Consider the following 26,863-nt stretch of genomic DNA (forward strand, 5'->3'; position numbering starts at 1 on the left):
AATTTACATAGATATTAAATTCTGTACTTTGATTTTTCATGTCTTTTAGATTCAGTCAGCATGCTGTATTGCAAACCCACCCATTTCACATATATATACTGAACAGGATCAAACCACACCTGGTACCTTGGATAACTGCAGGATAATTTAACAGATAACTGCCAAATGTTAAAACCTGAGATTCATGAATGATATTATCATATCAGCTTTATTAAAATTAATAGAATGTATTCACCAATGTCATGTAATCAAATATATCAGGGGAAACGAATAGATCTAAAAATAATCTGCACAAACACCGATTTGAACTCTTGCCCAGGGGGGAAAGAAAATCCTAAATTCTTGCATTTTTTTTTTTTCAAAGGAGTTTTTAGGGCTTTTTACTACTTCTCCCCTCTCCCCTTATACATGTTATAAATCTGTCATACCACTGGTTTTCCCATCTTTTGAAGGGTTTTGTGGACTTCTTGTTCACTTATACTTTTATTTCCACACTCATCACTTCCTGAGGGTAATAAGCTTTGCTTACCCCATCATTGTGGTTTTGTTTTTCTTTTTCATCTGTTTTGTTTTTACAAAGATGGAAAAGTGGACAACGAGGAGAGGAGGTCTCCTCTCAGAGAGAGGAGAAGAAAATATCAACAGGATTTAAAAAAAAACAAAACAGGGAAAGAGAAAATGAATTCCTGAGTTTTTGTTTCAAGCTGTTAACAAACGCAGCATGATGACTCTGGGTCAGTTGCATTTGTTTTGCTTGTGAAGGTTATTTCTGCAAGTTAACAAGTCGGGAAAGTTACAACTTTGACTTGCATTCTCCTGGGTAACTGCTGCAGTGTTTTAACAAGTTATCTTTCCAGAAATATTGAGATGTATTGGATTTGTCAAATGTCTATGAAAGAAGATAATGAAACATTTCTTGGCTTTCATTTTGATAGCAGAAATAAGACAAAATTGTTATTCCCGAGTTGAATGCATCTTCCTCGATGGCCAAAACCAGTTTCAGCTTTATCTGCAAGATTTGTCGTGCTGTTTATGTTCCTATTGGATGCTTCTCTATTTTCTCCAATTAATTAAAGAGGTCTTGGATCATTATTTGAATAGATTACTTTAAACATTTTACTGAATTCTTCAGTTTCTAACCGTATTAGCATGGAATTCAGGAAGGGGTGTATCTGCTTCACTATTACTTTACTTGACATTTTCTAGCATCTTCTGCATTGTTGTTTTTATCAGTCTTAAAACTTGCCTCTAAAGCATGCCAGTGAATAGTTCCTGGCAGTGAAGGATGCTGAAAGAAGTTGGAAATATTCATGTGATTTTCTCCCTTCCTTGGCCTCACTTAATGAATGTGACTCAGTGGCATCCCCCGGAGACGAAACAAACCTGTCCAGCGCTGACCTGGCGAAGCTGCCTGGCTTCTCAGAGAAAAACGCCAGGAATCGGTCCTTGCATCTTTCCATCTTCTTTTTATGATACCCTCTCTGATTTCTTCAAAGGGTGAAAGTAGTGTCCCTCTAGCCCATGCAAGAAGGTGTTCAGGGAAAGATAGCTTACATCTTTTAATTGTTAATTTAAGTCTTAAATAACTTTGTGAAAAAGGATTGCATAGAACAATTTCTGCTGTAGTTCTTTGACATTTAGTGAGTTGGTAATGAGCAGTCCAATGCTTCCACTGGCATGCACCTCAACCTTGACAAGAAAAGCAGTGTGACCAAAGAGGAGTTTCGTGTAAGCGTAGGTGCCAGCAAGCTTGTGCCTCTTCCTTTCTGTCTGTGGTTTTGTCAAGAGAAAACTCTGATTCCTGAACTTCTGTTACTAAGGTTGTGACATGTGATAGCCTTCAATTCAAGAGAAATTATGTGCTCAAAACCCTGTATAAATTAAGTAGAAGGGAAATAAAATACTCTTGGATAACCTCATTGTCCACTTCCAGATTATTATCTGAGCAGTTCTTTAATGGGTAGTTCTCGAGTCACATGTGGAAAGATTTGCTCTAGGAGCCTTCTGCAGAATATTTTCTTTGTGCTTTGATGTCTTGATTCTTCGGTGTCTCTCTGGGGTTTATTGGCCTGTAATATAGCATACCTTTACTGGTACTTTTTCTTGAGTTACATAGGGAAATGGAAGATAACAGCTAATTCCTTTTCAGTCCAATGGAACACTAAAATAGAAGGAACTAGTGGGAAAGGAAAAGACAGATGCTTCTTGAGATTTTCAGGTGATGTGCATACCCATCTTGAGTGCATTAGCACAGCTGTAGCCCTTTCAGATTTGCTAAGTGGAGGGAGAAAGTGGAAAAAGAAGAAAACACTTGGTTGGTCACTGTCAAAATTTAAGCAAGGTGTACCAGCCTCTCTGCCTTTCTGCCTCTCTGGCACGTGGGTATTAGCACAGCCTGACTTCATGGAATGGTGAGACTTTAGAAAGCCTCCATGTTGTTGTATGTCTGGGTCATATAAGATAATGTATAAATGGCATATCTGTCTAGCAAATAACCATGTAATGAGCTAGGGCTTCACAATGAAAGGTTAAAGTTCCCTTTAAGAATTAGGTTGAGAATTAATTAAAGTATGAACTTAGCGACAGGATTATGTTCTGCAGTCATGTTTGTAAGGAGCAGAGCAGCTTTACGCTTGCTGATTCGCCGGTGTCCTGCTCTCACCACTTCCATTGGGCATTTGCGAGGGAAATGCAGAAGGCATACTTTCCGTCTCCTCCTTACTTAAGCATTTTGTTTCATCCTTTTCTTTCCTCTTGCTGCATAAAGCTGTGTTCTTGCATTCCCATCTCCCCTTCCATCTTAGATTTTGGGTGTTTGCTTTTATCTTCCTTTTCTGTGGGTTTTGTTCACAAAGTATAATAAAGGTGCTGTCATTCCTATTCTTGTTAGCAAATAACCTTCTTGATTTAGAGGAAACATGGTTTAAATATTAATTTTTCTTTAACATGGATGTCTACAAGCATAGAATATTCCATAGAGTTAAATGATTGTCAATGTTATGATCTGTTACTTTTTGATGTGTAACATGTGGGCAGTCTTCCTGAATGAAATGAGCTGTTTTTTGAGAAAACATGTCGAACTTACCTTGTAAAACTAATGGAAAGTTACTGGTAGCCTGGAGGAGTAAATGGAGAGTAAAGTAGAATTAGTTGCTTTTTATGAGCAAAGCCCTTTGAGAGAAATTATAGTATTTCTTTGCAATACACCAGGTTTTATCATCAAAACCAAAAGTCTGCTTTGTACTAATGATTGTGATAAATTAGCAATTGAATTTTGAGTACTATTGCCATTGTTAGCTTCATAATCACATTATTTTAGTAGTATTCTGATGGAGTTGCAAATATTACAGTTGTATCATAAACAGAAAGTGGGAAATAGTAGATAGATGACAAAGTCTGACTTTCTGAGTGTCTGAGGCTGGTTTTTGCTGTCTTTAACATATAAGCCATGTGGAGGCCACTAGTCAAGAGGAATGCAAACCAAACCTTACAAGGGCAGATCTTTCAAACTACAGTGTTTTCCATACCTGTCGACAATTTGGTTTAGGATTATTAGTGAGCCATAGATCTGTAATGCTTCTACAGGTAGTGCAAGTGAAGCAACAGTTTAGCTCCTCTTCCACCTGTGAAGGCCAGGCTGATAAACCATTGTGTCACCCATAGGGTGTTGATGGCATTGGGAGTGCTGGGGTGTGTTGCAGAAATGAGTTGGTCCTGCCAACAGCCAGCCTGGACCTGGCTGGTGCTCTCACCAGAACCTGACAAGCCAAGCTGAAAGCAAGCAGCCTTCTGCAGAACCACGTGGAGTGTCCTTCTTCCGCTCGCCAGGCTCCTGGGAGAGAGCCTGGTACTTGAGAAATTTCTGGAGTTCCATTGGGTCTGGTGGCCCTGTTGAGATGCTTTGGACACTGTGGTCCTCCAGTAGTTTTGTCTCAGCTCATAGTGTCATGGAGTGACCAAGATAAAAAAATATGGCAATCCATTGATCTTCTGAGATAATCGTATTGTGATTCTTTTGACCTTATCAATAACTCTCACAGATGAATGCCTTGGAAATTCTCATATAAAATATTTTATGAATGTGGCATTCTACACTTCGAATTTCCTAACTTTGCTGTTTCCTGAATATGCAGTCAGAAACACTACCCAGCATGGATTCTGGAGCCGTATCAGAAAATTGTTTGAGTAGATTACTGGTTACAGTAGTGAGAATACAGTGAGAATAATCCTTATTGCCAGATTGGACCAACCAGTTTTAAGAAGATTCTTCAGAAGCTTTCCTGAGGAAGCTGTCATGAGAACTTCTGAGGGGGTGAAAAAAGGGCAGGAAGTGAGAAAGGAGTATTTGGGTACTAAACTGGCTGTATATGCGTGTCCTCATGTGATTTGTTTATTCACATTCAGATATTGGCATTTAATATTTTTCTGCCAAAAGTAGATATTCATTTTTGTCATTTATCTAGATATTTTAATTTTATTTTTTTTTGTACTCTTACAGAGAGGAAGATTCAGAAAGTGAGAAAGATAAGAAAATCTGGTACTATAGCACAAAGATACAGCTGGCAGAGTTAATTGACTGCCTAGACAAAGATTACTGGGAAGCAGACCTATGTAAAACTCTGGAAGAGATGCGTGAAGAAATTCATCGGCACATGGATGTGACAGAAGACCTTACTAATAAAGCAAGGGGCAACAACAAGTCTTTCCTTTCTGCAGCAAATGGTAAGAATGTTTTGTTTAATGGGAATAGATCTTGCACTTCAAATCAAATACTAGTGTATATTTAGAAGTTTATAGAAGTTAGTGGAGAAGTTTGATGCAGGTGTATCAGCATAGCTGACTTCTTGTAGGACTATGTTTCATGTATTCCAAGTGACTTGGAGCGGCAAAAATATTAGGCCTCCAGTGTTATGGAAGGCGTGGAAGAACCCATGTCTCCTCTGCACTTCCCCACCAACTTAATTTATCCACCTTGGAGCAATAAATAACAATATAAATCTGTGAAAGTTTGACCCTTGGTTCTAGGGAAGATGTGAAGATTAGATGCTCAGGTTTAAAAATGGATTTAAGTTGTCACTGTATAAATCAATAACTGAGAAATCAATAATTAGTTTTTTCGAATTATTTCTTTTAAGTGGGGAAAAGTGGTAAGAAGTTGGATGTTATCTTTTGTCTCATTGGAAAGAGGCATTTATGTCATGTTATTTCTGCTCAGTGGCTCTGTAGGCGGTGGTTTGTTGTTTATTGATGACAACATACTTTCTGTTGTAGATGAAATTTTGGACATTATCAGAGCAAGAAAAGGAGAAATAGTGGAAGATAAAAACATAGCAGATGATGAAGAGAAGGCCAAAAGTGATGTTGATAATGACCAGATGGATGCTGAGAGAGGCAAGGAAGAATCTGGACGCCAAGATAAAATTGAGGAAACACCCATTGAGGAAGATGCGGAAAAAGTGAAAACAGAAGGTAAAGAAACTATGACTGCACTTTAACAACTTCATTTAAGATCCTCACATTTCTTAAGTGTTAAAGGGATATTTATTTTTTAATAATTCTATAAGTTATTTTTTACATAATAGGTGATGTTTGTCAGTTTCTTTGTGGTTGTGTATTTTAATTGGTTTTCTTGTTAAGTAATGTCAACAATTTTTCTACTTTACAACTTAAACACAGCTAGTTTGTCAATACCTTGGCTTGAGGTACAGGTGGCACTTACAGGTTGCGATCAACACGTTTGTAGTAAGCAATATTACATCATTTTTAACATTGTTTTCCTCATCAGAATTAGTTTGTTCTTTGATTCTGAGACAGTATTGTCTCACAGAAAGAAAAAAAAAAAAGAGGAAAAAAAAAAAACCCAGAGGAAAGGAGAAAGGTCATTGGTTTTCAGCATTATCAAACAAACAAAGCTGCTGAAGGTTGCTTTCTATGGATGATGCCAAATGACATCCTAAGACATACTAAAGAATATCCCTAAAGTTTTGTTGTGCGTTTTACTATAGAGGCAACAGTCGTTGGGGATAAAAGTAACTCTGTGACACCAAGCACTGATGACAACACCACAAATCCTTCTGCAGGAGAGACTAGTTGCTCTGAAGGGAAGAACGCAATGGGGTGTCAGTCAGAAACCCTTGATAGCAACAACATGGCAGAGAAGAAGGTGGCATCAGAGCTCCCTCAGGAACTCTCAGGTACAGAGGGCACTGTTACTGCTGCCTCTGTAATTTGGGGAATCTGTGCAGTTTTTCTATCTGGTTTGTCCACTAAAACCATTTACAGCGTATATCACTCATGCTGTTTGCTTGCAGTGCCATCCTTTACTGCTACGTTGTCATTAACATTTCAAAGTTAATTTTCTTGCAACTAGTGCTTGAAATTTGTGGTCCTCTGACATTAGCATTTGTTTCCATGCCTTCCAAAGATGACTATGGCTAAGCTTTTTATGTTCTGTTTTCTATATATTTTATTTTTCCATAGTGATCCATAATGATTGTTAGCATCCTATCAAAGTTTATTTCAAATTCTAATTTGCTGTTGGCTTGTTTATTATTTTAACCTCTCATTTACTGTATAAATTACTAACAAACAAAGTATTATCATTCACCGGGAGTAAACCATTGCACTGAAATGTCAAGATTAAAGTTGCCATACTAGGAATTTTAAACAGATTTCAGAATTAAAAGCATAGATGTTTCTGTGTTTTAATGTGTTTTGTTCTGCCATGTCAGTGATTCAAAAGTAGTAAGTATACACTAATAAAAAAACATCCGAACTTTAGATTTAGAAATAAATGGTACATAAATTATCAGTGTGGTATTTTAGAATTATATTCTATTATATTTAGAATTATATTCTATTACAAGCTTTACTACATAACCAAATGTTGTTCTAAACATCTGATTACTGTTAAAATAATCAGAATTTTCAGTTCTTAAAAATGTAAAAATATTCTGTGATGTAGCCATACTCAGTCTTTTGTTTTAAAAAGTGGTAATAAAGATTTTCTCTTCTACAGAAATAGCTCTCCATTAAGATGCAGATTGCACTTCTTGAACTTGCAGATGTAAATGCATCCAAACCTTATAATAAACTTTGTTAACAGGAGGAGAAAATGAAAGTTAAGATTAATCCCTAATCTGGAAGCCTCATAATATACTTTTTTTTATACTGAAAATGTCCTAGTGCACGGAACAAAAAGCATACATTTTAGATATTTGACCAAATAAGAGTAAAGTGGAAAGCTAGATGAGAATGTCTATGACCATCCTTGTTAAATGGAATTTAGATAGGAGGTTGTTATTAAGAGTCTAGTTTGGGGCTTCCACTCTACTCCAAACAGCAGCCACCACAAATAGTTTCATTTTTCCTCTTAGTAAGAAGGGCAATGGATTGAACAGTGGTGGCCACCCACTTGGCAAAGCCGGAAAGCAAGATACTTTCAGGTTAGGGGTCTTCTAAGAATCCCAGAATATTTACCTAATCATCTTTCTGCTAGGAGTGAATATCTCACAAAAAGGAGGTTTTGTTCTGTCATCTCTCTTAACAACAACAGAATCACTGATGTTTTGGAAGAATTCTAGAAACAGAAAAAACTCTTGTATTTTATAAACAACTAAGCTGTGTCTTTTGTGCACAAAACCAAGACAATGTTGTTTTGAGGGATGATGTCTTGTTCTTACTGGGGAGCTGGAGTGATTTAGTTCTGAGTAGCCGCGATCACTGACACTTTAGTCAAAGGTTACACTCGGGCAGCACATCTTAGCAACATGTGTGGTGACAGTAATGTCCACAGCTGTCAGGGACAGTAACTGTGGACCGAGAATCCATTTGCCTTACTGAGCTTGAAACATTGTCTAGTCCCATCAAATTGTAAGGAAGAGGCTGATATTTTAAGTTTGGGGAGGAAGAGTTAGATACAGAGTGGTGTCAATTGAACTGAAATCTGTGGAATTCCTCAGAATTAATGTGCTGAAAAAAAAGATAATCAAAGACTCAGTGGAAAACTGGGGGGGAACTGAAAGGTGTGTGCTTTGAGGAACACCTAAAGCACAAGAAAATCAAAAGAGGTGAAACTGTAGAAGTTGCAGGAATACCAAATTTCATTAAATCCACAAAACAAAATCTCAGTAAAGGGTTCTCTGTGTGTACATCTGTAGAAAAAAATTGTCTTGTATTTCAAATATATTTGTATTTCATCCAAGTATGAACTTCAGTTCTTCAGATGTGCAAGTTTTAACTGCTTGAAACACAACAAAAAATACTTTCATGGATACAGTACTCTGAAAGAAATTAGTATTTTATGGGTATTTCTGTCCAGTCCAGCTGAAGATGTTCAACTGACTCTTTTTTTTTTTTAATGAAAAACTTAAAGCTAGAAAGAATTGCATTGATCCAATTTAAAGAAAAAAAAAAGGCAAACAAAAAACAAGAAAAAAGGAAAAAACCCTAAAAATGAAGTTGTTCTTTTGTAGAAGAAATTGGTCAGATGATCCCCTGCAACACCAGCAGTGCATCTGCTGCACCTCTGCAGCCAGATGTTGAAAACAGCAACGGGAGTGAGATGGGCTCTGGGCAGAATGATGCCATTAAGACGCTTGATGATGCTGAAAATGCAGAGAGAGAATCCCAGACTTCAGAAGACATAGGTAATAATAATAAGTGTCTCTAACTGTCATTTTATGCATCTTTTTTTTTTACTTTATATCTCGCGTGCATCAATAGAGAACTTCCAATTTTAAAGTTTGTTTTAAAAAGCCTTTTTTTTTTTTTCCTGGGCAGGAGAGAAATCTAATGGTGAAAGAAGTGATTCTCCAGGTGCAGGAAAAGGCACGCCAGGTTCGACGCGAATGCTCACAAGATTACGAAATCCTGATAGCAAGTTGAGCCAAATGAAAAGCCAGCAGGTTGCTGCTGCGGCACATGAAGCAAATAAATTATATAAAGAAGGCAGAGAGGTTTGTGCACATCTTGGAAAACTCAAAGAAGTACGAAAACTGTTTTAGAAAACTGTTGTTTGGTTTTTTTTAAATAAAAAAAGCAATTTTGGCAGACTATGGAGCTACTTAAAAAAAAAAAATAGTAGTAATAATAAATCAGCAAATGGTGAAAATGTAATATCACAGGAAGCTTTTTTCCTCTTTCTCCCTTGTGCTTGCTCTCAGAGTTGCTATCTGCAGAGTGGTTTGAGAGTGACCTGACCCAGTGCACCTCCTTTCCTTTAACGTGCTGGTCATAAAAGTTAGAGAATTGCTTACTGTATAGCTAATAATAAGTTACATGCATTGTTTCCCACTTCTGTCTTCAAATTTCTCAGAACTGGTGTGCCAAAACTACAACTTTGCAGTGGTTTGTGTTTGATTATTGTTTGAGTAGCTCAGAAATAGCCACATTCCAGTTCATAACAAATCTGTACTGGTAGAGTATGGTCATTTTAGACAATTATTGCAGAATTGTAGCACTGCTTGATGCAGGCAAAAGTGAAATCTCTCTCTCATGTCTGCCAGTTGGTATAAATTTTTTGTATGGCTGTAGCTTGTTTGTTGTGGTTTTGGTGGTTTTTGTGGTGTGTTTTCTTTTTTTAAGTAGCCCAGCGGCTTCAGGAGAGAAGTGTTTAAATGTTAAGAGTTCGTTGCAGTTAGTTGTCTGCATACTGTTAGGTGTATTAATTTTATTTTTGTTAACTGGTTTTCCTTGTAAAGTAGCATTTACCATATTTATTCACAAACCTCTCAAATTTGGAACTCAGCGATGAATAATGAGATCAGTAATGTTATCCATGCCGTGTTTTCAAAGTCAAAGATTTTTGTTTGCTTACCTACATGTATGAATTCTGGGATTTACGCAGGAGGGGATTCACAGAAAGCTGACTTAAGTTTAGCGAAGTGTTTTCCCAGAGCTGTCTCCCTCAATAGGCGCAGTTCAGACCAGCAAACAGGGTTCCTGTTTGACTTCCTCAGGAGCTTGCATGATGTTTTTGTTAATGTTAAAGTTGATCTTTGGGAATATCCTACCTCTATGTAGAATCAGTGATTAAGTACTGATATATAGTATACTGGATAAACGGTTATTTATTTCTACAGACTGATGCAAGGTATTTTTATTGTTTTATATATAGATGGTTGAAGCCTAAATTGTAACTAAATAGAAATATTTGAAACTTAAGTGAATCTTTGCAATCATTCTTTCTTTCACAAGGTTCTGGTGGTCAACTCTCAAGGTGAAGTTTCCCGAATGAACACAAAGAAGGAAGTTGTGATGAAAGGAAATATAAACAATTATTTCAAACTGGGGCAAGAGGGGAAGTACCGTGTTTATCATAATCAGTACGCCACTAATTCATTTGCATTGAACAAGCACCAGCACAGGGAGGACCATGACAAGAGACGACATCTCTCACATAAATTTTGTCTGACTCCTGCTGGAGAGTTCAAATGGAATGGGTCTGTACATGGGTCCAAAGTTCTTACCATATCCACTTTGAGGCTAACTATTATTCAGCTAGAAAACAATATCCCAGCATCATTCCTTCACCCTAACTGGGCTTCCCACAGGTAAATTAATACACGAAAATATGTATTATCTTGGTTTACTTGTATTTTTGCTAATCGTGTTAATAAGCAATGGTCTTTGTTTTTTCAAAATCAGTGATTTCCAAGCACTCTGTGCTCCAGGGTATTAAAATATAAGTTAACATTTGTGTTTTGTAATGGATGGCTAAAAGGATTGCACATTTGAATAAAGTATTAAAATATAGGAGGTTTTATCCTACCGTTAAATCTATGCTGTATTAGTGCATGTATATGTTTCATGTTTGTATCTTTTTTCTAATTTAGGTCTAACTGGATTAAGGCTGTTCAGATGTGCAGCAAACCTAGAGAATTTGCGCTAGCACTGGCTATATTGGAATGTGCAATTAAACCGGTTGTGATGCTGCCAATCTGGCGAGAATCGTTGGGGCACACTAGGTAAAATAAATAAACATGAAAAAATCTTTTTCATTATGAGAACTCCATTTGTTTTACAATTACGAGTTTCTCTAAGCCTGGAAGAATTATGTTTCGTTTTAGTCAGTTATTCGGCACTTCTCAACCAGAAACACTGAAAATGCATTATTTTTATAGTGTCATTGCTCCAGCAAAGCAAGCTGGTTTTCTTTCTGTGAACCACAGTCTCAAAGTGACACAATTTTGTGAGACTAGAAGAGCAAATTTCAACACAGTTCAGTGGAGTCTCTCTTTTGTCTCTCATTGTGTTGTAGAAACCGAATTGAAATGTGTCTGGTGTTAGACCCAGTTGCGGGCAGTGGTGTTTGCCTTACTGGAACAGCTAAAAAAAGCAGTGTTCCTATTGCAAGTAATACATATAACCTGATACTGGGCTTTCCTCTTAACTTCGTTATTCAAAGGGGTGCTATATTCTGCTGTTTGACTTCTTACAAGATCCTGTACTAAAATTTACTTAAATCTATATGTATTAGATTACGCAGAATGACAGCACTAGAAAGAGAAGAAAAAGAGAAAGTGAAAAAAAAGGAGAGAAAACAAGAAGAAGAAGAAACAATGCAGCAAGCTACATGGGTGAAATACACTTTTCCTGTCAAACATCAGGTAGGGTTTTCTTTTGTGCAAAGAAAAAAAAACATACCCAGAAATTGTTGATTTCATACTCTTTATTTGTTTTCATTTTAAACTTAAAATTTTAATGTCATTGCGTTACTCTGTGCCATTGGAGAAGGAACCGTGCCCACGTATTCAAGCATATAATCTTGGTCTGAACTAAACCTGATGTGTATTATGCTCTTAGTGACACTGCCCGAGGTGACAGATGTTTGTCTGCAAAACTCAGCCTTTCCTAATGGACAGGTTCTAGGTGGTTAGTGGAATCTTGTCTGTATGTCTGTCCCTGTTCAGTGCTCCCACCCCTACTTCCCCTCAAAAAAAACAACCCTTTACTTTGGAAGGTATATGATATGGTGGGAACTACTATAGAAACCACTTAATATTCTCCTACAGGAGATATTAAGTACTTCTGTTAGGGTGGTTCTTTGCTCTGAATTTATTTGTTGTAACAAATACAGGTCCATTCAAAATCTTTCGGCTTTTAGGTAGATTCTCACAGTTACGCAGATTTTAGATGTTACTAATGTAATATCTAGATGTTTAGATGTTATGGAATCAACTGTCAGCAGTTATATCTTTAGTTTGAGAGAATATTATTTCACAAATATACTTCAACTTGCTTGAAAAAGCCTGAACTAAAGTTCGTTGTTTTGGTTTTTTCTAAATCATCTTAGGTTTTTAAATGAACACATACATTAATAATGCGGCAAATAGCACCGTTGAAACTTCTGGTTTTTTCCAGGTTTGGAAGCAAAAAGGAGAGGAATATAGAGTAACGGGATATGGTGGCTGGAGCTGGATTAGTAAAACACACGTCCACAGGTTTATGCCCAAACTGCCTGGAAATACTAATGCAAATTATAGAAAGTTGCTACCAAGTAAGTGTCTGCATTGCTTACTTTTTTTTTTTTTTAATTAGTAACATACTGCTTTTTATTTTTTATTCAGTTAATTATTTGTATGTAAATTTTGTTACAAATAGTGTTCCAGAGAAGCTTTTTTTGGATTTTTGCTAATGTTTGTCGATATAACCAGGTCGGTTGTCATGGACGTTTTTTAGCTGCATTAAATTGTTTCAAGTATGAATTTCTGTGTAGTATTTGTATAGCTTCATATAGCGTTATTTCTATTAAAGGTAGATTAAAATTATGTAGATAATCACAAGCAAAAAGTAGCATCTAAAATACTGCTGTACATGTACACTTTTCTTCTCCCTCCATGTTGCTAGAACACTGTTAACCAATTTTATCTGACAGCAATAGTTTTATAAGGGGAATGAAATTTGTTTCTTTAGAAAGTTCAAAAACACACCTTCTTGCTTATTTGTTCTATGGATATATATTAAAAAAGAAAGGTTTTGTACAGTTGACTTCTAGGGTGACTCCTGAACTGTATGAGGCTTATTTATAATAAATTTAATCTTTAGTTTCCTTTTAAAATTTAAAAAATGGCAGCCCACCCTATATTACGTATCAAAATGATTTCTTTCCTCACATATTGAAGTAATACTTTCCCTGTTGCTTTTAACTGGAACAAACACAAAATGGATGCTACTGCTTTTAGTGTTGTTTGTATGATTGTTAAATCAGATTTATCTTGCTTTCTGTATTGCAATTAATAACCACTACAGTGCTAAGCGCAGTCATTTGAATACTAATGTCCATTTTGGCTTAACTGTAGAAATCAAAATTATTAAAAATTATTTGTGAATTTTCAGAGTCTGTATTAATATACTTTTCATAGGCTGGGTTTTCAGAAAGTGTTATTTAGTTTCCTGAAAAATGGCTGAGGGGGTTTGGTGGTTTGGGTTTTCTTTTTTGTTTGGTTTGGTTTTTTTGTTTGTTTTTGTTTTTTTAAAGAAAAGATGAATATGGACTCCTGAAAAAAATAATGAAGATTATACATTTTTATCTCTGGTGGGCTTTTAGATATATTATTATTGTTGTTGTTGAATATTGTGCTAAGCTTCATCTGTGATGCTACCACTGTATACTTAATTCTATTTCTGAATTTCATTAATGATGTGTGACTGATTTGAGAGGTAAACTAAAGTACGTTAAAATGTAGCAGAGTATGAAAAATATTATGAGCAATTGAAACCATTTAACTCATTTGTTAATAGCAAAGAGCGAAGATGAAAAATGCAACTTGGATAAACGAAAAGGTCCAATTAAGGTAAAAACAGAGAAAGATAGAACGAAGGATTCTCATGATCTGCAAGCAAAAGACAAAGCAGATGTTTCAGAAACCTTGGAGAATGTACAAGTGAAAGAAGAGAAGTCACGTGAAGAAAAAGTAGAAGTTGATACAATTTCTGAAAATTTAGATCGTGCAAAAGACAAAGGTGATATACTCTAAGTTATTGCTAAGTAGCTGCTCATTACAACTTTACATGTGTAAAAGCCCAGAAATGACTATTGAAAAGCCATGTAACTGGTTTTGTGAAGACATTTAAAATGTCTCAGTTAAACGATTGCTTACAATTCCTTGTAGTAGTCTGAAGCTTTTGTTCCCCTTTTGCATGAAATCTATTAATATGCTAAAAGGTCCATTTGTTTCTTATACTTACTCTAAAAATATAGTTTAATATTCATTGTTGGGTGAGCTTACTGATTCAGTTATTTCTTCTTCACAGTGGAAAAAGAAATCGATGGTGAAAATGATAAAGTCATCAAGGAAGAACCTATGGATGTAGATGATATGAAAATTGAATCCCCCATAAAAGATGAGGATAGTCATTGTAAGCGGGATATAATCAATGTCAGTGAGGGATTTCATTTAAGGACTTGCTACAAAAGGAAAGTAAAATCATCAAAATTAGATGGACTACTTGAGAGGCGAATAAAGCAGTTTACACTGGAAGAAAAACAACGTCTAGAAAGGATGAAACTGGAGGCTAGTGCTAGAACAGTAGGTGTTCCATCTGTAAGTCCCCAGAAAAACACAGATGAGCTGCAAATGAGAAAGGTAAAAGAAGGAAGACAGTTTGACCCATCTTCCCAAGATGAAACCTATATTTCGGATAAAACCCAAACTGAAGATGCAGAGCAGGACTGCTTGCCGATTGGCAGCAGCTCTTGTACCAAAAGTAGTGAGTTAGATGAACCCTCTCTGCCTTTGACAAACAGGCTGTCAAAGAGGGATGGCCAGCTGCTGGGTGGAGACTCACCTCCGTCCTCTGAAGGTGAAAGCTCCATTCAGGATGATGGCAAAGAAAACAGCCCTGAACCTAAGACTGCTGATAAGCGTCAAGGACGAGAGGTTCCTGGAGACTCTGAGAGTTCCTTTGTGGATGGCTTGAAACAAACAAATGCAGAAGGTAGAATCAAATGGGATGTTTCGGAAACAAGTGAAAAACCCTTGAAAGAAAAACTACCTGTTACCAGAGCATCTCAGCATGAACCTGAAAACTTTGAGCCAGTGGTAACTGAAAGCAGCTGTAGAAAAGATGCTCTGACCACTCTTGAAAATACAGATTCAGAAGGGAATTCTGAACAGCAGAGCAAAGACCCAGAAAACAATTGTATGATAAAAAGCCATATTGAACCAGCATCCTCTCAAGAAAGTGAAATGGAGGAAGAAATTGCTCCAGGAAAAACTGAAAGTAAATCTGAAAACAAGATTATATTTCACCAAAATCCAGCTAGTAAAGGTCTAGAACCGTTTAAAAAAGAGCTAATTTCTGAAAGAGACATTGAAAGTCAAACTCTGGAACACGTGGATGAGGTAGAAGTTGATGAGAATTTAGTGAGCTCTAAACTAACTGAGGCTAACGGTCAAAAGAAAGGTCAGGAACTGAAAGTGGAGACAAGTACCAGAAACAAATATCTTGATCAGACAAATCTAAATAGTGTTACTGACAAAAAGAATAATAAAGATGAAGAAACTGAGACAGAAAAATCAGCATTTCAAATGAACGGAAAAGACAATGACACTAAAGTATTGCCAAGTGATGACTGTTTAGTTCAAGATACCTGTGAAACTAAAGTAGGGGGTGATATTGAACCAAAAGTAAATAATATTAATAAATCCATTCCGGAACATGAAATAAAAACATTGACTTTTAAGGAATCTTCAATAAAACCATTTATGAATGGTGACATCATGGTAGAGGACACAAGGGACAAAAACGATGTGGACCCTAAGTCACGTCTGCAGAGTTCACCTGATTTTGCATCTGGAGACAGTCTTCAGCCACCAGATGAAGTTCCCAAGTATGTGCAGAAGACTGAAGAAAAACAGCTTTCTCCTGAGAGATCTGCCTTTGTTGGCACTGCTTCCATACCAACGCATACCCTCTTTAAAGAAAATAACCTGAATAGTGAAGCAGAATCTATGGAAACTGAAGTAATTGAGGATAAGAAAGTCGCTCCGTCGCCCGTAACCTCATGCGAGGAATCTAGCTTGAGTAGTGACTTTGCTGATCAGAATGGTGTCCAGATGTATAAAATGGAAAATATTAACGGAGAAAGTAAAATAAAAACTGTTATTACTGAAGTGACTACCACAACATCAACTGTGTGTACAGAATCCAAAACTGTGTTTAAAGTTGCAGAGACTGTAGCTTCTAACAATGAGAAAACCACAGTAGTATCGTCTACAGAAAACTGTGCCATATCTACTGTAACTACCACCACTACTGTCACTAAACTTACTGCTCCAGCTACTGCCAGTCAACCTGGTGTCATTGCTGTGCAAGAGCATAGTAAAACAGTGGTTACAACAACCGTAACGGATTCACTGAGCACCCCAGAAGGCACCTTAGTGACTTCCATGACTGTCAGCAAAGAATATTCTACAAAAGACAAAGTGAAGTTAATGAAATTTGCAAGACCCAAAAAAACTCGTTCTGGAACTGCCTTACCATCTTATAGAAAGTTTGTTACCAAAAGTAGTAAAAAAAGCATATTTGTTTTACCCAATGATGACTTGAAAAAGCTGGCCAGAAAAGGAGGGATCAGAGAAGTTCCCTACTTCAATTACAATGCAAAGCCTGCCTTGGATATCTGGCCATATCCATCCCCAAGGCCAACGTTTGGGATCACTTGGAGGTACACACTTTATGTTTTTGAGGAAAAGTTTAGGATGTGATGAAATTAACTTAATTTTAAAATAGAAGTGATACATATGTTTGTGCCCAAACATCCAGATTTTGCTATTTGTTATTAAGTAATTTTCTATATTGTAACAGTCCCATCAGGTTGGTTAAGCACTTGAAATACATTTTGATTTAAAAATGTAATTATTACTCTGTTGTTAGGTACCGACTTCAGACAGTAAGATCATTGGCTGGAGTGAGCCTTATGTTGCGATTATTATGGGCATGTCTCAAATGGGATGATATGGCAGCAAAAGCTCCACCTGGGGGAGGAACTACGCGTACAGGTATTATTTCTTTAAATTTCTGGTTTTCTTTATGCAAAAGCTCTTGCTGTTAATTTTGAGTGTTACACTCGTTCCAAGCGTTTCTGCAAAGGCTTGGTGTTAGCTGTGGCATTCAAATTATTTTAGTCAACAGTTTGTACTAGTTGCTGTTTCTTTACTTGGAGTATATTGGGTTGACTAGAGATTAAGTTTTTATTTGTCTTCTGTTATTGACATATTGGGACTAATCTGTTGTAGAAACATCTGAAACTGAAATTACAACAACAGAAATAATCAAGCGAAGAGATGTTGGTCCATATGGCATCCGATCAGAGTATTGTATAAGAAAAATTATTTGTCCCATTGGTGTACCAGAGGCTCCCAAAGGTATGTTTGGTTATGCTTTTTTCCCCCTTCCCATAGGCTCCTGCAGAACTTAAGGTAACTGGATCTTTATGGTTATTCAGGCCGTCAAGGGAACACATACAGCTTGACATGAACTATTCATTCCCCTATGGGAAACAAATGATGCATTTAACAAACTGATGTGATTTGCCTGAAGCTGAAAGGCGCTCCTATTTATAAAATAAGACTGAAAGAGACACAAAGTCTTGTTTTACACTTTTAATTTTGTTTTACTATTGAGCTTAATGTGTGTGTTTTGACTGTTCTTTCAAGAAACTCCAACACCTCAGAGGAAGGGACTGCGATCAAGTGCACTAAGGCCAAAAAGGCCAGAAACACCCAAGCAAACAGGCCCTGTTATAATTGAAAGTTGGGTAGCAGAGGAGGAGTTGGAACTATGGGAGATCAGGGCATTTGCTGAAAGGTAAACTAACTCCAATGAGCTTTTCAAGAAAGAAGTTTTTATTTGTGTGTATGCGTGCTAAATAAACATTCCCACTAGAGAACACAAACTTGGTAGCTACAGTCAAAGTGGACCTGTGTTGCATTTTTGCTATGCCTTTTGATAATCATAGTCGAGCTTAAAGTTGCAAAGCTAAATGATTTGCCGGTACCAAAACCAATTTATTCAGATCTTACAGATTTGTTAGAACGAATATTATATTAATTTTTCCAAGCTTATGAACTAATCACTGTTGTATGCTAAAAGGCTGTTACTATAATGTTTGATGGTTGGATTTTCTCTGATGGTATAACTTAATCTCGGTTGTGTCTTTGGCAGGGTGGAGAAGGAAAAGGCACAGGCAGTTGAACAACAGGCTAAGGTTAGTGAACAGAAGAAGGCAGAGGAATTCAAGGCCCAATTGGAGGCTCAACTAAAACACCAACGATTGGCTGCCCAGCAGGTGGGGGAGCTCTGGGTAGTTCCACCTGTCAGCAACCATGCACTAGTACTCCACATCCATTACAATAAGGAAACCAAAGTTTATCCTACACTATTTTTTTTAAAGAGTTTCCACTTGTGCAAACTAAGCCATCAAACAATGCTGTTCCACTGTCTACATTCATTATTTTGAAACGAGGTTAAGGCAAAGATTTGATTTGGATTCCTTTTCCTCCCCATCCTCTCCCCGTCCCCCCCCCCTAATTTATGACACTTGAAAAAAGTTTAGTTTGTTTTCATTTTAAAAGAAGCCTGAGAAGCACCAATCTCCAGGTAAGGTCAACAGTGTTCTGTGATGTAATGGAGGGCTGCCTTGGTATGTAGCTGACTTAGGAATACAACTGCAATTGTTCTTCATCCTTCAATCAAATTGAATTTTTTGCTTTTCATTCCTATCCAAAGTTGGCCCAAATGAAGCCCACTGATATTTTTATATATATCTAGATATATACATGTATCTATAGCTGTAGGTGTGTGTATGTATATATATAAATGCATGCAATTAAAATTGGGAAACCCAATGCCATGTTGATATTTCACATACCTTTTTAATAATTGTGCTTTTTCCAACTTGCTCCTCTTTCATTTCATCTTCACTGAGGGAAATACATTACTAGTGAATGAGTGTTTCTGATTCATGGGCATTACCACAATGTAATGCTAACCAAATACTGAAATTTAAATTAATAAATACAGAGATCATTCCAGAACATAGGGAAGACTGTTAGATTAGTTGGAATTTTAAAAGAGCTTACTGATACTATCTCTTCACAAAGTGGGCTCTCTATATTAAATGTACCTTCTTGACAGTTATAGCACAGAAAGCTGCTGGGTAAGGTAAGGGATTTTGAACCTAGCAAGCTGCAAACTGGATTTACAGTTAAAATAATAATTTTAAAAATTACTTAATGGTGAAATAGAATTATACAGTCTGTTTTTTTCTGTAGCTGGCAGAATCTCAGTGCTGGCAGCTCTCAACTTGGGAATAATAGTAATGAACTTTGTGTTAATGTGGTGTACCGCATACTGACATAGATGCAGGCTGTACGCACACAGTCAAAGCCAAATATGGATGGATATCTTCCGAAGTTTTTTAACCTTTCAGATTAATCTGAGACTAATTATTAAGTTTTCTCTAAAGTAAAATGTGCAATGAAATTAAGATGAGCTGAGGATTTTACAGATGCTATAAAGGAAAATTTCTGGCTGTGTACTATCAGCAGAGTTGTTGTTCTGCGGGTCAAGGAGTCTTGTGCTGTAGGGTGCACAGACAGCCTGTTCTTCAGTCCTTTACAACTTGAACTAAAATCCTACTAGAATCCTTTGTTTTTCAATACTGAGAAGAGCTATTTATTTTACAAAATCTGAAAATGGTAATCATCCCTTTGTTTAATTTTTTTTCCCAAATTCTGTAGAAACGGCTGGAACAGCAGAAGCAGATCCCTGCTGCCGGCACGACCCCCGCAGTGACTACAGCCAGCAGCACTGCAACCACTGTCTCAACACCACAGAAGGTTGTGGTGGGCTCTTTAGCGGGCCCAGTCCCCACTGGAACCAAAGTAGTACTTACTACTAAAGTGGGCTCTCCAGCTACAGTAACATTCCAACAGAACAAGAATTTCCATCAGACTTTTGCTACTTGGGTTAAACAAGGCCAATCTTCAACAGGTAAGAAGCCATTTGTCATGGAAAGAACACGTAAATGGGACTAACTCCAGCACAGCACCTGCATCTTCTCCAGAATATATAGCATTATTACATTTCTTGTTATCTTTTCTCTTAACTCTCTTGCTAAGTTAGCAGGATACTTCTGAGCTAATACCTGTCTAATTTTTCTTTGTTCAGACTTGCTAGGTAGTCTTATTTCTGACCTGGCTCATGTATTGCTGACCGTTTTTGTACTAGTAATCATTGATAATGAAAGCATTCTGTGCTGTAACCTGCTGTTTCCAAAAAAGAATCTTTGCCAAACAAAGTATGATGCATTCAAAAATTATTGTAAAAATAATCCTGTAGTTTGCTGTTTCATACTTGAAAATAGTCATTTCATTGACTAATTATTCTGCTCTAAACCTGACTGTTCTGTGTACCTCAATAGCCACTAGCACAGCTGCCACCTCAGCCACAACCATTGCCAGCACAGGGCAGACCTTCCAGATCTCAGGCAGTCCAGTAACGATGGCAGGGAAAGTGATAACTAAGCTGCCACTCCCTGCAAACAGCAAGATTGTTGCCGTCAATGTGCCATCAACTCAAGGAGGTAGGGGAAAGGGAACTGAATTAAAAATGTATTCCAGCTTGCTGATTAATTCTCCATTGACACTTTTTTCCCAGTGAAGAGGGAAAAAATATTTATGTTTGTATACAAGTTTCTAGAGCTTGTTCCCCCTGTATTGCATTGTGTCTGTAGTGGGAAAATGCAAGGGGTTTTGCCTATAAATTAGTCTATATTTCATAGTGCAAAATTAGAAGTTTTATTTTTAACAATGTGGAATGAAGCATGCTTTTTTTTCCTTATCTAAATTATACATCAACAGAACAACTTTCTTCATGAAAAAAAGCTGCCGTTCTTAGTAATTAATGCCTGCATCTGCTCTTCACTGATGAGCAAGAGTTTGGCTCCAAACTAAGATTAGTGTTTTTTTCTCCTAGTCTCAAGAGGAGAACTTAATACTTTGAGATTTGTGAATGTATATTGAACAGAAAAGCTCAATTCTCTGCCTCCATTACACTTAGCATCTGAGGAAGTAATGAAGGCTCCTAGTTTTGTATTGAAATTTCTTAGGTGAGAGGAAAAGCATTACCTATTTTCTTCAGCACCACAAGCTTGTAGGTGAAAGGTGTTTAAATTGGCTTCCTACACTTAATCAGATTATAGCTTTTAATGGTTGTATAATACTAATTTGTGGCACCCTGTCGGACTTATTGGCAGTTACCATCAAACTGATCTTTTTGAAGATGCACTCTTTCCTTAATCTTTTCTAAAATACCTATTTCTTAACTTAAAATGTAGTTGTACTATCAAGAAAGTATAATGCCACTTTTTTTTTTTTTTTTTTTAAATTATAACATGTGAAGAGGGAAAAAATATTTATGTTTGTATACAAGTTTCTAGAGCTTGTTCCCCCTGTATTGCATTGTGTCTGTAGTGGGAAAATGCAAGGGGTTTTGCCTATAAATTAGTCTATATTTCATAGTGCAAAATTAGAAGTTTTATTTTTAACAATGTGGAATGAAGCATGCTTTTTTTTCCTTATCTAAATTATACATCAACAGAACAACTTTCTTCATGAAAAAAAGCTGCCGTTCTTAGTAATTAATGCCTGCATCTGCTCTTCACTGATGAGCAAGAGTTTGGCTCCAAACTAAGATTAGTGTTTTTTTCTCCTAGTCTCAAGAGGAGAACTTAATACTTTGAGATTTGTGAATGTATATTGAACAGAAAAGCTCAATTCTCTGCCTACATTACACTTAGCATCTGAGGAAGTAATGAAGGCTCCTAGTTTTGTATTGAAATTTCTTAGGTGAGAGGAAAAGCATTACCTATTTTCTTCAGCACCACAAGCTTGTAGGTGAAAGGTGTTTAAATTGGCTTCCTACACTTAATCAGATTATAGCTTTTAATGGTTGTATAATACTAATTTGTGGCACCCTGTCGGACTTATTGGCAGTTACCATCAAACTGATCTTTTTGAAGATGCACTCTTTCCTTAATCTTTTCTAAAATACCTATTTCTTAACTTAAAATGTAGTTGTACTATCAAGAAAGTATAATGCCCCTTTTTTTTTTTTTTTTTTTACAATATGACAAAGGTTCTCCCAAGAAATGTTCAAAGACTCAAAGGTGTTCTAGAAACCTGGAGACTCATTTCTAAATGCCACCCTGGAGTTGCATTTACTGCTTTTGCTGGCAACTATGTCATTAATGAATTCTCAATTTTTCTTTAATTAGGTGTTGTTCAAGTTCAGCAAAAAGTATTGGGTATCATTCCATCAACTACAGGTGCGAGTCAAACATTTACTTCATTCCAGCCAAGGACAGCAACTGTAACTATTAGGCCAAATACCACAGGGACGTTAGGAACAACAAGCACTTCACAGGTAAGATATTTTTCTGATTACTTAATGCAAAAAATGTGGGTGCATATCTTTTAAGTTCTTGGTAGATATTAAAAGTTCTGTCTAGTCACTTCTCAATGCTTTTGGCTCACCTCAGCAATAGCGTTTGTGGATCCTTTATTCCAAGGAGGTACAACAGAGGAAAAATTAATAGTTTAGAGCTTGGTAAGCTTTAGTGGTGTGGGCATAGATGAAAAGATACTGGATCTGCGCATATCTTGTAATTTCTTACTATATTAATAGTAATTTAAAAAAAAAAACCTAAAAATTATTCAGGGTCATATCCCAGCAGGTTTTTTCACAAGTTTACATTTGCGCTCGATTTTGGTGTACGTAGGTAGTGCAGGGGACACCACTCCGCCCTGGTATGACAGTAATACGGACGCCCCTTCAGCAGTCAACGCTTGGGAAGACCATCATTCGAACACCTCTAGTGGTGCAACAAGGTATTCTTCCAGCCAGTAGGTTCATTTTAATATTTAAATTTCTAGTGTGAAATCCATGGTCTGTTTCTTCATGAATACTTCCTGTATCATGTGTCCCAATGCAAAGTCACCTCATTTTGATGCTTGACTTCTAAAAAGTTCCTTTTCTGGCTTTTGAATGTGTCAGCTGCGGGCTTTGTGAATGTTGTTTGTCATGGATAGTTGGAAATCTTTTGAAATCATTTGTAAACAAAGGGAAAAGTTTAGAATAACTACGTTGAGAAAGCTTTGGGGTTTTTTGTTGTTGTTTTTTTGTAGTTCTTTTTTAAAGGCAAGCTAAGTGTTTGAAGTGCTCTGTAAGTATGTGAATTGAATTAAAATAGAAAACATTTTGGAGACGTTTTTCAGTCTACCACACAAACAAATGGTTTGTAAAGAAAATTTATGTGCAAACTGCAGTGTTTGATTCACTTGTCTGGTTGTACACTACTGCAAGCTGTGGCTCGGGAGTTTGCTGTGCTAATGGTGAAGATGTTGGAAACATATTTCTAATCACAAATCATTCTCTTGCAGGTCAGTCCCAGCAAGTGGTGACTCAAATAATCAGGGGTCAGCCTGTTTCAACAGCAGTTTCTAGTACCAGCACAGCTGCTTCCAGTGCTGGGCAGAAGACAGTGACAAGTCCTGGAACACCCCCTCAGCAGATGCAGCCACAAACCACACCACAGCCCCCTCGCCCTCAGCAGGGACAAGTGAAGCTCACTATGGCCCAACTCACACAACTAACACAAGGACAGGTAAAATGTTTCACATCCTCTGGGCATGACAATATACTAATACTACGATTCATCTCACCAAGCCTTTGGATTTCAGCAGTCTAGTGTATCTGCTTATTAATTTGTTTCAGCCTTCATTTGGGATGACCGATAGCATAGTTAAAGACTGAAAGAAGCTTAAATACTGTATGTGAAGTCTTAAATATCTCTTCCTATTGTATTCTCCAGTAGTGTAACTAGCGTTAGGAAATTTAGCAGTATGGAAAAAAGTCTTTGCATTAATAGCAGTAAGGGGCATAATTATTTTGTGGACCTTCAGAACATAATGCTCATTCTTTGTCTTTTGATTTTTATGTCAAGATTTAGTTATCATTCATGTTATCCAGATTCTCAGGGGAAAAATTACGGTGTCTGCAGCTGGACGAGGAAAAAGTTCTTACAGCTTCTGCTCAGATCATGAGGGTCTGTTGGCAAAAAATAAGTTTGGAGTCAAGCCATAGGGTAAAAATAGACTTCTGTAAGTTATCACAATAGCTATTCTTCGAATTATAAATAATATATATATAAATGATTGTAATGTATAGGCTACTTGTTGCCAGATAAGATTTTTATATGTGGAACAAGACTCAGAGTTCATTTCCACACCAAAAGCCTCAGAAGGTTTTTTGTGGGGACCTTATTTTGTCCTGTGGGTTCACAAAATGTGAAGTTTTGCAGTTTAGGTGCTGGGACAACACCTTACCTTCTCCTGACAGTGATGTCATCAGCTGCCTGAGTGTTGGCTTCAGCAACAGAAATTCACAATACATTGTGGACTGAACTGTCAGTCATGAAAGCTCATGGTTGGGTAGGATCCAATACAGGGTTAGGAAATGTTTTCAGTGTAGAGAACTTTTACACAAATAGTTGGAATTCCTGAGAAAGTAATTGATAATATGTCTAAAATTGTCCATGCTCTGTATTGCTTGTAAATTCTAGGAACAAAGGTGCTCTTTTGTAGCTGCTTTCTGACTAGAGTTCCTGTCAATATTTGGATGAAAGTATGCATAACTAATTCCAACCCATACAAATACTACCATCAACCTGTTGATGATAGTATTGTTGAAAGACTACTTCATTATTTTGTGATCTCAGATGCTAGTTTTGCATTTTAGGAATATGGTATGTAGTAGAAGTATTGAATTCTGAAATTCAAAACCCTAATTCTGATTTTCAGCAAAGTCTGTCTAAGAAATATATCACTAATACATCATTTTTTAAATTTTTTTTTCATTCTAGGGTGGCAGTCAAGGATTAACTGTGGTAATTCAGGGACAAGGTCAAACTACTGGTCAATTACAATTAATCCCTCAGGGTGTGACTGTAATACCTGGTCCAGGACAACAGCTTATGCAAGCAGCTATGCCAAATGGTACAATTCAAAGATTTCTCTTCACCCCACTGCCGGCAGCGGCTACTACAGCCAGCACAACTACAACAACAGTTTCTACTTCAACCACAGGTAAGCATTGTTCTGTTCAGCAGAAAAAAAACTTCAGTTTTGGTTGCATGAGAGTTTTTATGCAGTTAGAGATGGTCTCTTATTACAGTAAATTTGTTGGAAGTGTATTATAAGAATCTTGAATTTCTGCATAGAGCTTTACCGTAGATCGAAAAGGCTCAAGTTTATAAGGCTCATAGACATGTCATTTGAAATGAATGGAATACTTCATTTTTATCCTTCACAGCTCCAGGGGAACAGAAGCCAGCTCCACTGGCACAGCCAACATCAGTGCCACCGCCAATTCAGCCCCAGGGCCAGCAGCCGGCCCAGCCCCAAGCCCACAACCAGAGCGCACAGCCCCTGCCGCTGGCCCAGCCCCAGGCGCCGCAGCCTGAAGCTCAGACCCAGCCCGAAGCTCAGACTCCAGCGTCTGCCGACTCTCCAGTCACACCTGAAGCACAGTCGTCTAAATCTCCAGTTCAGTCTCCAGCACAGACCCAGGCTCAAGGGCAATCTCCAGTGCAAGTCCCAAGCCAGCCGCAGACTGCAGTCCTTCCACAAGGCCAGTCCCAAGTCCAGCCTCAGCAACCAGCTCAGGTGCAGACTACAACCCAACAGCAGATTCAGATGCAGCCCCATGCTCCCTTACAAATCCAAGCTCAGCTGCAGCAATCACAACCTCAGGTTCAGACTTCAGTCTCGACCCTTTCAACTACTCAAAGTTTAAATCAGGTTCCTGTGCAATCCCCAGCTCGTCCTCAGCTGCAACTTCAGCAGCCTCCAACAAAAGTTATTACAGTGCCTCAGCTTCAGCAACAAGTCCAAGTTCTCTCTCAGCTTCAGTCACATGTTGTGGCTCAGATACAAGCCCAACAAGGCAGTGTGCCCCAGCAGATCAAGCTTCAGTTACCTATTCAGATCCAACAAACTAGCCCAGTACAGGCTCACCAGATTCAGAATGTGGTGACAGTGCAAGCAGCTAGTGTTCAGGAGCAGCTGCAGAGAGTTCAGCAGCTCAGGGAGCAGCAACAGAAGAAAAAGCAGCAACAGATAGAAATTAAACGTGAGCACACCCTTCAGGCTTCTAATCAAAGTGACATTATCCAGAAACAGGTAAAGTTAACAGAAGGAAATGAAAAGTTAATTAATGAAACAAATCTCATTTTAAATGCCTGTTCTTGTTAACGATGTTAATACACTTGATAGGCAGTTAATTTGACTCTTTCAAAGTTAGTGCACAATTGCTTTTGGCAATTTAATAAAATATTCTAAGTTAATTCAGCATATCAGGTCCATTGTACTATGTTTGCAGTCTTCTGGCACCTTGATTCAACTTACCACTAGCTGCTGGGACAATATGTCTTTATTCTCAGTTCAGGAAGGACAGCTGACAGATAGGAGAGCTGATGTTCAGAGCACAGGTACTTTCATTGCCTGCTGTAGGAAACTGAGGTTTCAAAGAGGTATCTGAAATGTAATACTGTTGGATGGCTGCGGGGCTTAAAAAAAAAAAATATATATATATGTAAAATAGACTCTTACCATTTTTTAAAATAAAACAACCAGTCACTGGAGACATACTGTCCATTTACATTTAGTCCCTAGGTTTAAACTCAGCATAAGCAAAATATCCTGTTCTGTGGGGGGTGGAGATGGTGTTATTATTTGAAAATGAAATTTAAAATTTGCTTTAAACAAGCACCACCACTTCCCCCCATCCCCCCCCC

At 37.4% G+C, this 26,863-nt stretch overlaps 1 protein-coding gene across 16 annotated transcripts in view; it reads left to right on the top strand.

The window, feature by feature from the left end:
- Positions 1-26,863, top strand: part of BPTF (bromodomain PHD finger transcription factor) — a 54,868-nt gene that overhangs the window by 15,102 nt on the left and 12,903 nt on the right. For 4 of the 16 annotated variants that reach the window (XM_014952199.1, XM_014952196.1, XM_014952204.1 and 1 more), the window contains exons 3-24: positions 4,499-4,722; positions 5,272-5,469; positions 6,006-6,194; positions 8,475-8,648; positions 8,782-8,987; positions 10,198-10,553; positions 10,836-10,967; positions 11,480-11,609; positions 12,364-12,499; positions 13,744-13,965; positions 14,257-16,672; positions 16,882-17,006; positions 17,244-17,372; positions 17,664-17,814; positions 18,172-18,295; positions 19,749-20,001; positions 20,432-20,593; positions 22,286-22,434; positions 22,790-22,913; positions 23,451-23,674; positions 24,932-25,154; positions 25,381-26,249. In XM_014952199.1, the coding sequence (XP_014807685.1) occupies positions 4,499-4,722; positions 5,272-5,469; positions 6,006-6,194; positions 8,475-8,648; positions 8,782-8,987; positions 10,198-10,553; positions 10,836-10,967; positions 11,480-11,609; positions 12,364-12,499; positions 13,744-13,965; positions 14,257-16,672; positions 16,882-17,006; positions 17,244-17,372; positions 17,664-17,814; positions 18,172-18,295; positions 19,749-20,001; positions 20,432-20,593; positions 22,286-22,434; positions 22,790-22,913; positions 23,451-23,674; positions 24,932-25,154; positions 25,381-26,249 (6,916 nt within the window). The remainder of the gene's footprint in view (positions 1-4,498; positions 4,723-5,271; positions 5,470-6,005; positions 6,195-8,474; positions 8,649-8,781; positions 8,988-10,197; positions 10,554-10,835; positions 10,968-11,479; positions 11,610-12,363; positions 12,500-13,743; positions 13,966-14,256; positions 16,673-16,881; positions 17,007-17,243; positions 17,373-17,663; positions 17,815-18,171; positions 18,296-19,748; positions 20,002-20,431; positions 20,594-22,285; positions 22,435-22,789; positions 22,914-23,450; positions 23,675-24,931; positions 25,155-25,380; positions 26,250-26,863) is intronic. The other 12 variants (XM_014952207.1, XM_014952209.1, XM_014952210.1 and 9 more) reach the window with 11 other exon arrangements.

This window comes from Calidris pugnax, unplaced genomic scaffold (genome assembly GCF_001431845.1).
Source record: "Calidris pugnax isolate Ruff unplaced genomic scaffold, ASM143184v1 scaffold206, whole genome shotgun sequence".
Lineage (NCBI taxonomy): Eukaryota > Metazoa > Chordata > Aves > Charadriiformes > Scolopacidae > Calidris > Calidris pugnax.